Source organism: Cyphomyrmex costatus, unplaced genomic scaffold (assembly GCF_001594065.2).
Source record: "Cyphomyrmex costatus isolate MS0001 unplaced genomic scaffold, Ccosl1.0 scaffold530, whole genome shotgun sequence".
In the NCBI taxonomy this organism is placed as follows: Eukaryota; Metazoa; Arthropoda; class Insecta; order Hymenoptera; family Formicidae; genus Cyphomyrmex; species Cyphomyrmex costatus.
This window is the reverse complement of record NW_017279525.1, coordinates 404,081-420,377: the sequence shown is the minus strand read 5'-3', so window position 1 is coordinate 420,377 and position 16,297 is coordinate 404,081. Positions and strand designations below refer to the sequence as shown.

Here is a 16,297-nt window from a genome sequence, read left to right as displayed (position 1 = left end):
ACCTGATCGCAGCATCGTGGTGAACGGAGACTCGTATGCGATGCGTATGAACTTCGATTAAACGAGAACCACAGAATCGTTGCGCGAGAGAATCGTATGATAAATCAATTATTTACGCACATTCCGCCGCACCGAGAGATTGTGCAGAAATGCCGATACATGATACATATATATATATATATATATATATATATATAAATGAAACGCATTGAAGGATTAGTATATTAATTATCGTACATTTAACAATAGATATCCGTTTTATTACATCGATCATTGTCCTGTCATTGATAAATAAATGAAAATAAATAATTATAAATAAAAAGGTTAGCTTCGAGAATTAAATATCAAAATATAAGTATCTGTTAACAAGCCAACAGTTTCTTTAAAAAGAACAAATTTACTGTTTTTTTATTAATGTCATTAACTCTTTCGATGAAAGTATTTTATCGATAAGTTAACATTTACATACGTAATAATCCCTGAAATTTGTTAACACGTTGGAGAAAGTGCAGTTTAGTATTGAGCGTCACATTGAAACTCTTAAATAATAGGACATACTTTAAAGTAAAATAAAAATAAATATATGTTACGACTTTTTTGTGAGATGAATATTTGTAAGATATGTACGATACATTTTTTAGAAGAACGTGTTACAGAAGCGTCGTGAACTTGTTTTTAAAATCAAATAAAATAGGTTATCGCCACCTCATTTTCTTCTCCCTCCTCCTCTCTATCTCGTATGATTTATTCATGCAGATCACACGCAAGAGGAGTGGCAGGTTACCTGCGCGGACAGTAATCTGCGACTTATGTGGATAACACGTCGCCTTTCGTCACGTGCTGCGGAAACGCTCTCTCTATTATTTCCGGAAGAATATGCAAACGGGAAAGTATGAAATATGACCGAACTGCTATGAAACTGGTCGTTCAAACTTAGCCAGTATATGTAAGCTCCTTCTGACTACGAAGTAAAAAAAAAATAGAACTCATGCACTTGCATTTCTCTTGAAGAATTAGAAAAATAGATTTCATTGAAAAAAAAAGAAATTATTTTTCGTTCTCTCTTACAAATGTGTATACTGAAATATTGTTTATTTTTCGTACCACATATGTATATAATTATATTATTTTGTAATCGTATGAAATTTTATAATTAATGAATTATTACAATTCATTAAAAAATTTTTTTTAATAATAACATATTTAATCAAGTGCAAATGGTCGAGTAACAAAAACCGCCATTTGCGTGTAACTAAGTTAATTATAATGCAAAATGCCGATAATTAATTGAAAAAGAAAAAATTGTTTCCTAGATATTTTTAAAATGAAGAGAGTAAACAGTAAAATAAAGGATAAGAGTGCTTCGAAGACCATCTCAATAAAGACAAGGACATTCCCGCGACAGACCGTGAATGGCGGATGTGTACAAATTCATGATACAGGGAACGTCCATTCAGTGGCAGGGGCAAAGACAAAAGGCCTCTGCAATGGAGATGGTGATCAAATGGGAATGTTTTCATTTCGATGCAAATGTGCGCGAGGCTTCGAGAGCAAAAAAAGATACAACGGTCGATAGAGGCTTTGTCGATACTTTGACGATACGCACGATACAGAATGGCAATGAGGATAAGCCGGGAAATTAAAATAGTCCCACGAGTACGCTATCCAGATAATCGCAGATGATCGTCAGTAGAAGTAAAGGAATGTTGCGGTTCACATATGAATAAATTGCAAGAAAAATCAAACATGAACGTTAAAAAGTAAATAGTGAATATATGTCTATATGAGAGAAACAGACTTCCAAAATGCATTTTGTCTAAAATTTAATTTTTTTTCTTTAGTTAAAGATGGCATAGCGTTCAGTGTTGAAAGATTCGTATTTTAAGCTACTCTATGATGTTTTATAAGCATTTCTACACCATCAATTTATGTGTTGAACAAAATCTTGACATTCGAAATGCATTACATCCTTTAACTAGAGAGAGAGAGAGAGAGACAGAGAGAGGTAAACAAGCAAAATGTATTTGTTTAACATTTTCAGCAACTGTGTTTAGCAACTTTGTTGAGCACTTCACATTTTACTGATTGGTAAATTATTATTTTCTGTAAAACGCGCAGTATTTTGGCTTTCTTTTTTCGAAAATTATAAATTTGATCGAAATGCATTTGAAAATCTGCTCTTGAAATTAAGTCTAAAACAAAATCAATTGAGAAAAGGAGAACATGTAATTTCAAATTTTAATTTCCAGTCTTCTTTTTCTCTTAAACTCGTGTTTTAAAATTTCTAAAGAATCTCAAGATACCAATCAAATTCACGTTAATGAGGTCTGCACTGCGAAAGATATATGTAATAATGTTTACACTTGTTTAAATAATTTTACGTATTTTTCTTAACAATGTGCAGATTTTCCTGATCTCGACATTTCCCAATAATTACGTCACGCAGTCTAAGTTATGTCTACGCTACGAGTTTCAGAGGTCAACCCGTGCAAAAATGTCATGGGGTTTAACGGACATCAGGGCCCACGTTCGGTATCGATAGTAAAAAAAAACAAACACGACGCGGACGACTGGACCGAGAATTTTTCTTCGGTCAGCTAAAGAATCGATAGGCGCCGCGTACGACGCGTCGGGTGGTTCGTAAAAATTGAAGTTTCTCGATTTTATACAAGATCCACGGAAAAAGCAGGAGGTCGTTAAACCCAGCGACGTAAGAAATCCCGCCGAACCCACATGAGAGTCGTCACGGAAAAAAATGTTACCCTCCTTTTTGCTTTCGCGAGCCTGATACATATCGTCGCGACAGTCTCGATGAAAAAGCGAGAGAAATTTGCAAAAAAAAAAAAAAAGAAAGAATGATCTGTATATCAAATCTCGCGAGAAACGTATATGAGATGTATGTAAAAAAAACTATCGCATAACATCCGACAGTTGATCGCTATTTATTACATTTTGTTACTGGATTGCGTAAGTCGTTGTGAACAGACATCACGAGAGATGGAGAAAAAGTCATTAAACGACAGTAAATTATACAATCGCACGATACTTGGAAGAATTAGCGACGAGCTATAAAGTCTATTTACGACGAAGAGAAGTAAAAAGAAGGAAGCACGACGGCAAAATGTAGTTAATAAAGGCTTCGCGCGAATTGTCTTCAACATAAAATTTTGTTAATGCTCCGCTTTTTTCCTCGCACACAAGAAAAAAAGTGAAAGATGAAAAGCATTCTAACTCTGCACTCTGCAGTTTTTGTTTGTAAGCTAAATGTGCGAGTTCGATGTGCAATGTATAATATATTTATATATAATATAAATGAAATACGTACATATCATCTTTCTAGAAGATAGTGCTATTTTTACATGTGTAAACGCAAGCGTTATCGCTTAATAATAATGTATAATTATATTTTATTATATGTGTGTGAAACGTAATAATACAAAGATTTCCTTAAAATGTAAAATTCTACGCGAGCTTTACCCGATAACGAATTAAATTTTATCGAATCAATGTATGTAAAAGCTATATCTGTGTACATACATTGATAATTACAAGCTCAATATCATATTTGCTTTACTCTCACAATCAGTATAATATAATTTTCAGGATGGAGAATGTCAATGACCCAAAGCACTAATAAAAGTAATCGAAATGTATTCAAATCACTTATTTTAAGTGACATAAGTTTAAGTGCGAAATTGTTTGGACAAAGCAAAAATATTATAAGACTAAATTTTTAATCTAATCTTTTTTCTTCAATAAAATGAACATTCCAAATATTCAATTTGTATAATTCATATCTACGTCATTATGACGTCAGATTTCTATAATACATCAATTTAATAATTGTTTCAATTTGGATAGGTAATTAAGATTTAATTAATACATGTATGTGCATTAAATGTTACAGACTCCTGAAGCCCATTCAATCAAATATAAAATACATTATATTCTAATTTGCTCCATCTTTTCTGTTACACAGTGATTTAATGCTTGCCATTATGCAACAAAGCGCATGCAGTTTGCGTGATGCCAAAACCTGCGGAGTAACATTCTCGTTGCACATGCATTCGAGGGATTAAATTCAGACGACAATGCAGAGCTTCAAACCTCTACACGGATGAGCGATTCTTCGCATTAGCCTTTCCGAAAATGTCATTTCCTGTTTAAATCTCGTACGTATATCATGTATATTCCGAGAAACACCGCGCCGCACTGATTGGGATGCAAAATTCCGCCACGCGATCTGACGCGCGTTCCTCCAAGATATGACACTTCTTCTCGATAATAGATAAAAATTGTGTATAATTTGAACGATGAATTTAACAGAGTATCATCTTATACCTAATAAGCGATAAAGATCACTATAGGACTCACTCGGGTGAAGCTGAACGCAGCCTATAACAGATTTCCTATAGATTCACAATAATGCTAGAATCCACCGTCTATTCGAAAAACGACAAATGATGATAGATGATACTTTAACAGCGGAACTTGTTAATCCGTCATTTATTATCTGCGAGCTATTGATATTTCTAAATTCAAAGCACGAACTATTATCGGCCTTCAATAACCGGCAACCGTCTATCGCCATGCCGGAGGTACGAGATTGAATTTCGCTCGCGCGCCGCTCCGATAATCGTCCTCTGACACTCGCTCACAACATGTAAACATCAATCGCGTGCACTCACCGCAAACATTGAGCCAGCCCTCAACGCGGCAGGGATACTCCAGCTTCATCTTCGTCTCTCGTATGCGCGGAAATCCAGGTCGCGCGGTGACGATCTCCTCCCTCGGGCAGATAGGTCAGGCACACAAACTGATCACACAAATCTCCCTCGTCCGGTTTATCACTGAGAAATGATACCGCCGAACGATATCATGCCGCCGCGGCACACATTCTTCCTTTTCTCCCTTTCGTTCACGCGGTCGCGCGCGAGGGAGATATTGCCGAACGTATACACACACCGAGTCCCAAAATCCGACGCACCGCGTATTCCCGCGTATTCCCGCGAACGTAATGAAGATAGTAGAGAACAACACACCGCGCGAATGCACACTCACTTCAGACGACACGGGAGCGGGAGCGCGCGCGCGCAAAACGCGAAACACACGCGACGGCGAACGACTCCGAACTGAACGGCGGCGCAGCCGGCACCACGGCTCGCTCCGCTCCGATCGCGGTGCGCCGAGAGAACCACCCGACCCGACCCGTCTGTCTCTCCCACCAGAGAGAGAGAGAGAGAGAGAGTCGTGTCCTCTTTCTCTCTCTCTCTCTCTAGTTCCCACCCGCGCCGATTTCTCTCGCTCGCTCCTTTCGCTCTCGTTGTCAGGTGGCCGGCCCGTTCTCGCAGCCGCTTGCTGTTTTGCGTCTATTCGCGCGCGCACGTCACGCGTAATCACCGTCGACCGGTGTCACTCGACAAATCGGCCACTTTGATCCCGACGCGTCTGTCGCTTCCATATACCGGAGTTCAATACTCGCGGTCTGTTATGAAAATACACACGCGCAATTGGGGAGTTTGCAAGTTTCGACGCGGCTGTATAGCATTGAAAATTGGCAATAAGATCAAGTTACTGAGAACGATATGGCAATATACAGGGGAGAGTGCGAATCCCCAGGATAAACGCGGACGATACTATTGCAGTAGAATGTAATTAGAGTAGAGATATAACTTCTCATTTCTCGTATTCAATGATAATCGGTGCTTAATGCCGTACTATAACACGTGACCATAGAACGTACATGCATGTTTTTGATAATTTTGAGATAGGGGAAAATGAAGTAATTATAAATACTTGAGAAAAAAGTTCTTCTGAGAAAAAACTTGTTCAACTTACTTACTTTTTGTCTTTTTCTACTTCTAAGAATTAGAAACGGATACAGAGTAAGTTAAACCGAGATATAAGTTAATTTACATTGATAGAAATGGATATTAGAATTACTTTCTTTCAATAACTGTAATTTATAATTCCGTTTCTTTTTTTCTATTTATATAACCTAGTTACATTCTTTTTTATAACTAATAATTAATTTAATAAATACTGTTACTTTATATCAAATTTACTTATCAACGTATCAATATTTGATGCTGATTAAAATAAAATCAGTCGGTGAGCAGTCAGTGATAATTTCGTGTGATTGAAATATATCCCTGATAATTGTACGTTTAGTAAATAAACCAAAAAGGTAGTAATGTTAGAAATATATAAGAGATTCTTGTATTTTTAAAATAGCGCGACTAGCTTTTGAGCAACTGTAACTGGAACTACATATGTTACTTTTCAGAATCGGTTACTTTTGTAACGGTAATTTGTATAACCAGTTACTTTTTGAGAGAAAAGGATGGTAATTCTGTAATTTATTGTTTTTACAAAGAAACTTTCCCAACACTCTGCTTTAATCTCGGTTCAATTTATTTTTCATCTATATTAGTAAAAACGAGCATTACTGATCTTTGAATACATTATTATCGATTAATGAAACTGAATAACAATACGAGGTATTTTTGTTAAAGATTTTCTCGATTGCTACTTCCATAAAGTGCAAAATTAATTTAACATAAAGTAACAATAATATTACACCAATGTTATAATTTTCTAATTAACAATAGGTCTGTCAAGTTGCTTGCACTTTTTGCACTCAGTTTCTTTTTATTTTTTTTTCTCTCTTTAATACCCGCGAATAGATATAATATTTATTTCGTTTTGAATAAAAATTTTTTGGGAATTTTAAACAACATTAACAGAGCTAATATAAACTTAACACATGTTTTATATAACAGTTACATTGTAGGAAATAATAACATTACGATATAATCATTATAATGCTATTGTTATTTAGCGGAATACGTATCACAAATATAGTATTATACATGAGTCTACCGAAGTTTCTTGTTTAATCGAAACATACGATTTTTAATTCACGTGCAGTTCTGTAGCTAATAACATCCTGCGGCTACGTATTTATAGAATGTTATCGCAAAAAGAGCTTCATATTATTTTAGAATTTAATATTAAATGTTTATAAATGTGCATACGCGCGCGCCAAAATACGCTCGTGATGAGAATTTGTAAAAGAATCAAAAAGTGATATTTAAATCGTCTATCGTGAACATCTGAGATATCTATTAAAGTCGTCGCTGCTTGATTCCGAATTAATATTTCGAGGGAGACGGAGTGACAGTCGAATCTGGAGCAGGTCGCGATGCCACAAAAAGATTACCACGATGTAACGTAAACTTCGATTCTTATCCACTTTATTCCATTTCTCGTGATTTTAATGACGTTATAACTCTTCTTTACATATAATCTCCTCGATTTATTAGACAATTAATCAGATCTCAATGATGTTCAGCAGAAAAAATAGCTCTGTAACTTTTTTACATTCTTCGACAATATTAATTTTTTCCTTAATTCCTCACTGGATTTTATAATGTAAATATATCTACATATAGCAAAATTACTTCTTTCTGCTAAATACAACCAATCTTGCTTCCGACTGAGACCAAACAGTGCAGATAGTACGATTTGAATTCGAAAAGTAACTATCTTCATATAGGTATCTGTTATAAATTAGCGTAATTCGTTTGAAATTAATTCAAAAAGAATTTCTTTCCCATAGTCAATAATAAACTTCATAAAAGTATATTTTTTAAATTTTTTTTATAAGTTTTATTAGAATATATATATATATACATATATATGTATATATATCATCTAAAAGTTAATTTGATTTTATCCATTGCGAACTCATATTAGATATAAATAAATTAAAAAAAGGTTATTATTTGACTTTGAAAAAAGTCTCACATTTGATAACGTAAAAGTAAATTCTTTTAGGACTCTCAGGACATGTACTTTCATAACAGAAATAGAATGTGGAACAAGTAAACATTTATTTTATAAATCAAAATTTACTACTCTCCATCGACTCTGTTAATGAATTTATTTATTGCTTCAAAGTTATCATCTATGTCCTTCAATGCATCCTTATGAATATGTGTATATAACGTAGTAGTAATTAGGCAAGTTTGTTTTAAGCCTTTTCTATAATAGGGTAAACTCGATCGTAAACCGTAAACCGTAAGAAAAATTAATTAATTATACTCGATTATTTTTGTCACATTCATTATAGTCATCAACTTTTTATGGCTTACGACTTGCGATTCTATTGTAAAACGGGAATTAGTCATATTTGATTTTTAATTAAATTCTTTGATTGTTTGGATCACGATTTCCACATTATAAACTAAATTTTGGGTGTGGAATGCTCGACGATTCTACTCTATAGTTGCTGAGCTTGAATATTCGAAATAAAAGAAAAGTATTTTGTTTTTCGGAACGATTAATCGGATAGCTAATAATACACGAAGTGGTGGCACGTCCCCAAGTCCTCATCTACTCGCCGTGTACGCAGATGCCGATCGAAGCGGACACTCGGCCAACTTCGCGCCGCAACTCGGAAACATCAGCGCACCGCGCGTCGCCATCTGGCGAACAGTCCTGTCAAAATGGCGCTCAAGGGGCAAGTCGGGCAAAGTGAGTAACGTAAAAAAGCGTTAATTTCGCGTGGCATTAGGATTTATTAGTAAACATTATTGCGCGACATTGTCAGGCGACTCGCGCGGCGTCTCGATCGCGTTGCTCTCGCGTCAGCCGATCTCGCGATCACGCCGAGAGATCCGTCTTGATTGGGCGTACGCACGCTCCCCGATGATTACATCGGATGGCTGCACGACGGAGAAATGTCAAACGCTGCTGCCGAGCAGTTGAACATGCTCGAGAAAAATTGCGGTGCACTATAGAATTCAATTCTCGATGTGTCAGATGTGGAGAAATATATTTTTAAATATACTTTATGGCGATCGTCGCGTGTCGATCACCAAAACAAATCATTTCTGCGTGCTTGCGAAGTCGAAAATTGAGCTTATCGGAATTGTTACTGATTTAATATCAGTCAGGACAATTGACGAATATTGAATGTGCAAAATACGGACATTTTTGTGAAAACGTTTGCAAGTATTCTTATACGTCAGGCATCGTTCGTAGATCAGTGAAAGAATTGGAGGAAACACTCATTTCAATTATATTAGGTTTATGTGTGTTTATCTAACTAAAAATTTCGGGGCAAAACGCAAAGTTTTTATTCAGCAATGAGCACTATCTGAGATTTTCGATTGTGTTCCTACGTCGCACTTTTCTCGATAAAACTGTTGCTTTTTTAGAACAGTTCGTATTGGTTTCAAGATGTTATCAAACGAGTGTAAATGAAATTAAATATCTATTTAATTTGCTATTATATTTCTATACGTTTACAAAATCAATATACGCTCATACAGAATTATTTTACGCTTATATACGCATAATTTTTAAGAGCGTGTAAATATTAAATTGAAATAAATATTATTTAATAATTCTATAAATATTAATATAAATAAAGATTTTATATTGTCAATGTTACAGAAACTTCCGTAAAATCATTTGATGTATTAGATACAATATATAATATGGTGTAATATTACTGAGAGACTTGAACTTTTTATGTATATAAGAATTATTTTAGTAATTAATTATCTGATTTTCATATACATTTTTTAGAAGTGATTTGGCTAAAAAATTCCGTTTGTTTTTTTTAAATATCGTTTATGATGTTGAAAGTCACGAAGTTTGATCTTCTGTCTCTACGAGATTAAGAAAGATCTTTTTTACCTATAAATAACTGTCGTTGTTTTATTTACGAGAATATTGAAAAATGGGGTTTGCTACTTCGTTGATACATACCTGCACGCAGTGACGTCATCTCTCTGTGAAGACGATCAATATACATGTTGGAAAACGTCAAAGGACTTTTTAGTCCGTCATCGTCAGCGTGATTAATTATCAGTTAATCATTATAGTATCAACTTTTGTCAATGACTCGTGTGAAGAGTTAATAGTGCTTGCTCATTTTTGTTGGAGCAACAATTAATTTTCCTAGATTTTTAATATTAAAAGAAAATTACAAGCTCGCGTATCTGTTACTTTTTAAACATAATCTAATTATATTGTTTAAATTGGAATTGCCAAAGTTTAAATAACATAATTTTAGTATCTCTGAATCACCAAAAATGTCACTTCGTTTATTTTCTACCCTCGTTTTCGTTTAATAAAGAGTTATTTTGATATTATAATACTTATATATATATATATATATATATATATATATCATTAGAATTATTTGTTTTATATTCACAATTTTGATATTTTTATATTCGTATATCTATCATAATATAAAAAAAAAACAATTGAAATATTAACGCAACCCAAATGTCACTATCGATGGTTCTAATATGAAATAAAATACCTTAATTAGGAATTAGCAAGTCAGTTATTGCAATTTTAAGGTGCCTCTACGTAATTCGCAAAACGAAGTCCGCGAACGTAGAATAGCATTTGTGTTCTTATTGCGAGCGGCTGGTTTTTATATTACAAGATAATTCGGGGGGGGGATGCCACTTTATTTATATTTTGTCATGAAACATTTATTCGCCATTCGAAAAAGCGCAATTATCGAAAAATTCATGCCATTTGACATTGAAACATATTTAACAAAATACGAAAAAGTAAGTCATGAAGTATGCTCTTTATAACATTTAATACGCTAAAGCCAATGGGCCTTCTACAATAAGCCATAGATCAATTATAAGTTATAAGCTAGAAATCATAGTCGTCATTTTTTAGTTTCTTACTTCTGATTTATGGCTTATTGTAGAAGGCCTATTAGATTTGTGCTTTGATGCTTACAGTAAAATCTAACAAATAATATACAGTTTTGATCAGTGTTTTTTGGCATGGATCGTAATTTATAATATTTTTATATGCGTAAAAGTTGCAATTACATATTCCTCTTACACTTTGGGGGAAAGATGACAGTAAATACAAAACACAATATTTTTTGCTTGATATCGTTATTAAAACGATTTTATGAATTAAAATTTTAGATGTATTATATAATTTGAAATATTTTAAGTTAATGAAATTCTGTTTAAATAAATAAAAGCACGCCTAACTTTTTACTTCCTAATAAATTATTCTCTTTCATACTTCCTTAATTTATGTTTTATCATATCTTTATGCGTTTTTATAGCTTAAATTCTTGATTATCGACTGTAAATAAGTAAAATATGCAAGTTTATATTGCATTACATTATTTAACTGCTTGTGACATCTCTCATAGAAAGTGGCATCTTATCTTATCCATATATACATATAGGGGGAAAGTGCTATTTTTGCAAGGTATATACGTATCAATTTTTTCCAATAATACGAAATGTCAAAAATTTAATTCGTTAATTTGTATGAATAAAAAAAGGTTTCTATAATATAAATAATATTTTTTCGTAAGTTAATTCAATAACATTAAGAAGTTATTTTGAAGAATATATATAAAGACTTAAGTGTGACATTTTTTCTAGAATTACCTTATCTTGTGTGCAATGATCATCATTTTGCGTCAGCACTTAAGCTACGTTTTGTGATTTGCGAATTATATATAGGCACCCTTAGTTTATGAAGACATTTTTTTTCTTTTAGTTATTGCCGCTGATTTGCTACAACAACACAACTCAAACAAAGTTTTTTAGAAAATTAGTTTAAATATTTTAAATCGCGTTACAATTTTGTAATATATTAATTTTCCTTTTTTCTTTATATTTTTATTCTCTTTCTTTTTTTTTACTAATCTAAAAAATAATACTTCTTGAGTTATATATGTTGTTGTAGTAAAGCGATATGTATTGTTTGTTTTATATACTTTTTAATAAAACACGCATTGTATAATACATTTCGTACGAGAGAATGTAATTACTAAAATATTGATTTCTCTGTTACAAAGTATGATATAAATATTACATTTCTGTACAGTTACAGCAAAGAATATTCTTTGATAATTTGCATTTTATTAAAGGAAAATAAAGCTACTTATAAAATTTGTTAATTAAAATTTCATATTTGAAATTTTGCAAGATATAAAATTAATAGTTGCTTTAATTATTTAGCTCTTGTATTGTTGCTCAAGTTGATGTTATTATTTTATTCCCGAGTCTCTATATAAGTTTACAATTCTTTAAGACTTTATCACTGGGATAATTAATTCTCTCACGTTGCAGAGATTATGAACGAGGTGATCAAGCAAAAGAAGAAGTCAACAGGTGGGGTAGAATGGCGAATCTTGGTAGTGGATCAACTTGCTATGAGAATGGTGTCCGCTTGCTGCAAGATGCACGATATCAGCGCTCAGGGTATCACCCTGGTGGAGGATATCAATAAGAAACGCGAACCTCTGCCGACGATGGAAGCCATTTACCTTATTACGCCTTGTAATTCGTCGGTGCAGAAATTGATTGACGACTTCAGTAATCCGACAAGGACCATTTACAAAGTAGCTCATGTGTACTTCACAGAAGGTATTTCCTACATTTAATTTTGTATTCTCAAAGAATATTGTTTTCCAAAAATGAATCTACTATCTAGTATTTTTTTTTTTTAAAGATATGCAATTTCGTATAGATAGTCTCTCAAAATAGAAAACGCAAAAGGTCTTCAGAGAAATTTCGAAAAAATACTTTTTAATTGAATTATCTTTATCGTAAATTTATAATTTGTGATACATATGTACAGATTACTTAAATATATTAATTCAATATAAATTTATATTTTCTCTCATTTAAATTTATTGTAAGACGATTTTAATTATGCTTTAGTTATTATTTTATTAGATTATCCTTTTTAATACTTGACTTTTAATATATTAAATAATATAATATTAAATAATGATACACATTAAACATTTTAAATATTTTGCTCAAGTTATTCGAAATTCATTAAAAATTAAACCTATTTATATATCCTAATGATTCCCACAACAGGTCTCCATGCAAGGGTATCCGATTATCTAAATTCACAACGATACGAGTTTATTGAGTCTTTCATTAAATATAAATTAATAAGCTCATTGAGATGTTTTGAGAAGAACGATCGTACAAAATTACCGGTTCGATTTCTTTATAATTTCTCGTGTTTCGACATACTCAGTATATCTCTTTGCAGCATGCCCTGACGAGTTGTTCAAAGATTTGTGTCACTCGCTGGTAGCTAAGCACATAAAGACACTAAAAGAGATCAACATCGCTTTCATACCGTATGAAGAGCAGGTAAAGCAATGAACACTATGGCAAGAAAAAAATATTTGACCGTTTCGTCCTTCATAGTGGTGGCCATACACACACGTACAGAGACACTTATACAAAACGCTATAAAATCATTATTTCTTCACGCGTTTTATGTTCACTTCTCGGTCTTCAATCACGTAAACTTAATCGCACGGGTCCGGATGTAAATCAGGATGATATTAATATCCAGCGTTATCCTCTTATCCGATCTGTCCAATCCATCCTCTGAGCCTTTCACATTATTTATAAACAAGCACATACTAATAATCAGAATGCATTCATGCTTGCGATTGATGCCAGTATGCCCGGAGGAGCTGTTCAATGAAATCTGCAAGTCTCTTGCTGCTAAAAAGATCAAAACCCTCAAAGAGATCAACATCGCATTCTTGCCGTACGAATCGCAGGTGACGATTAAGCAGACGAAAATAATAGACGCTAGTTGTAGCTCCATAGCGCGAAATGTGTCTTCAATCTTCGAGCATTCACAAGCTTAGAGATTTCTCTGCTTTTTCCGGTTCGCGTCAGTTTACCTTTAGGTTGCAAAAGACTAGGCAATATAGACTTCTTATTGAAGAAAGTCTTCTTCACACCACTTCCTTTTGACTCAAAAATCTATATGTTTTACGTACATGCTTGTAATGTGATCACTAATCGAATTATCCGTATAGCCCGATTTTGTTATTTTTAAAGCTATTAATTGGCATGCTTATTTATTTTGCTTTAAGTACAAAACTTTGTAATTCAATTTATTTTTTGTCATAATGCGAATATCGCAAAACTGAATCTGCCGTTTCATAGGTCTTCTCGTTGGACTCACGTGAAACTTTCGCTTGCTTTTACAACGCCTCTTTCTTTAATCTGAGGTCAGCCAATATGGAGCGTATTGCTGAACAAATTGCAACACTTTGCGCCACACTTGGAGAATATCCATCAGTTAGATATCGCAGGTAATTTCGATCTAAATATGATTTAAAAATATTAATAACTTGTTAATTGTAATTTCTTGTTGATGAAGATTAATTATACAATGTTTGATAGCATTAAAAAAATACAACTATTATGTATCATAGTGACTTCGATCGCAATGTTGAACTCGCTCAATTGGTGCAACAAAAACTAGATGCATACAAGGCTGATGAACCAACAATGGGAGAAGGGCCTGAAAAAGCTCGTTCTCAATTATTGATTCTAGATAGAGGATTTGATTGCGTCTCACCTTTACTACATGAACTTACACTGCAAGCTATGGCATATGATTTGTTGGACATTGATAACGATGTCTACAGGTAAGTAAATACATTTAATACAACTAAATATATTACATAAATTTCGAACAAAATTCTAATGTCATATAACATTAAATAGGTTTGAAGTAACAGCAGGTCAAGAAAAAGAAGTATTGTTGGATGAAAATGATGATTTATGGGTCGAACTCAGGCATCAACATATTGCCGTAGTCTCTCAGTATGTACAAACATAGGTCATAAATTTTCCAAAAATGATTAATAATTATAAAGAATATTGTAATAATAAAACGTTATTTTTCAGGAATGTCACTAAAAATTTGAAAAAGTTTACAGAATCAAAAAGAATGCCACAGGGTGATAAACAAAATATGCGAGACTTGTCGCAGATGATCAAAAAGATGCCGCAATATCAAAAAGAATTAAGCAAATATGCTACACATTTACAATTAGCCGAAGATTGCATGAAGCGTTATCAAGGAAATGTAGATAAACTTTGTAAAGTGGAGCAAGTGCGTAATATCATAATCACTAACTTATAATCCGTTTAATAAAATATATTTTTTTAATTATAAGTATTTACGATCGTGTTTTAGGACTTAGCCATGGGTACTGATGCGGAAGGCGAACGTATCAAAGATCATATGAGGAATATCACACCGATTTTGCTTGATCAGACTGTGAATCATTTGGATAAATTACGTATCATAGCTTTATATGTCATCAGCAAAAACGGCATCACCGATGAGAATCTTAATCGTTTAGTTCACCATGCCCAAGTAACTGTTGATGACAAACAGACTATTGTTAATATGGCAAATCTCGGCATTAATGTTGTTGTAGATGTAAGTTAAAAGTTGCAAATTATATCTCATTAAAAAGATTTATAGTAACATTTTAAATAGTAATTTAATTCTATTGTTCTTAACGTTGTTTTACAGAGCAATCGTAAAAAGTTATATACGGTACCACGCAAGGAAAGAATTACAGAGCAAACTTACCAAATGAGCCGTTGGACGCCAGTCATTAAAGACGTTATGGAGGATTCCATCGAGGATAAACTAGATTCTAAACATTTTCCGTTCCTTGCCGGACGTGCAGCTAGTTCAGGATATCATGCACCAACCAGGTATGCAGTATTTAGTAAATAATATTTTTGCTTTATCTAAATTTGTTGTTATTAGGTTTCTGAAAATATTAATAACTTGTAAACTTGTAGCGCACGATATGGACATTGGCACAAAGACAAAGGTCAACAGACTATAAAAAATGTTCCTCGTTTGATCGTTTTTATAGTTGGAGGAATGTGCTTCTCTGAAATACGATGTGCATATGAAGTTACGAACGCATTAAAAAATTGGGAAGTTATAATCGGTAAGAAATTTTTATATCTAATTTCTATTTGAGGTAAAAAATAATTTATAACCAAAGTATGTGTGTGTGTGTGTGTGTGTGTGTGTGATTGAAAATCTATCTATTGTTTTAAAATATTTATGTATTTTTGTAGGTTCATCCCATATAATTACACCAAAGTCATTCCTGAATGATTTGAGTAAAGTACACGTCTAAATGATTGATATTTAACAAATAGAGATAACATTCCTGAATTCCTAATTTGCCATTAGTTTCAATTCCATCAGTAATATCATTTATGAAGCCATGAATGATCTCGAGTATAAAATTAGGTTTATTAAATAACAAACACAGAGTCAATTCTCTTTAAGCGAAAGCATTTCGAACAGAAATCAAGCAAGTATCCCGTTGTCAGTTGAATAATAATGAAAGTATTTGTGTATCGAGCACGAAGAGTTTTGATCAGACCGAGTTATCAAGTGCCTGCGCGAA

At 33.2% G+C, this 16,297-nt stretch overlaps 1 protein-coding gene across 2 annotated transcripts; it reads left to right on the top strand.

The window, feature by feature from the left end:
- Window positions 1-8,495: 8,495 nt before the first annotated feature.
- On the top strand, window positions 8,496-16,144 carry Rop (Syntaxin-binding protein Rop). 2 transcript variants are annotated; one of them, XM_018546261.1, is made up of 11 exons: window positions 8,496-8,538; window positions 12,147-12,443; window positions 13,509-13,612; window positions 14,007-14,155; window positions 14,279-14,494; window positions 14,574-14,672; window positions 14,757-14,964; window positions 15,049-15,297; window positions 15,394-15,581; window positions 15,672-15,826; window positions 15,960-16,144. In XM_018546261.1, exons 1-11 carry the CDS (start codon window positions 8,511-8,513, stop codon window positions 16,019-16,021), a joined length of 1,755 nt encoding a protein of 584 aa, XP_018401763.1. In that variant the 5' UTR covers window positions 8,496-8,510; the 3' UTR covers window positions 16,022-16,144. The 2 variants fall into 2 exon arrangements, with proteins under 2 accessions (XP_018401763.1, XP_018401764.1); XM_018546262.1 differs by lacking the exon at window positions 13,509-13,612 and adding an exon at window positions 13,087-13,190.
- The last annotated feature ends 153 nt before the right edge of the window (window positions 16,145-16,297 follow it).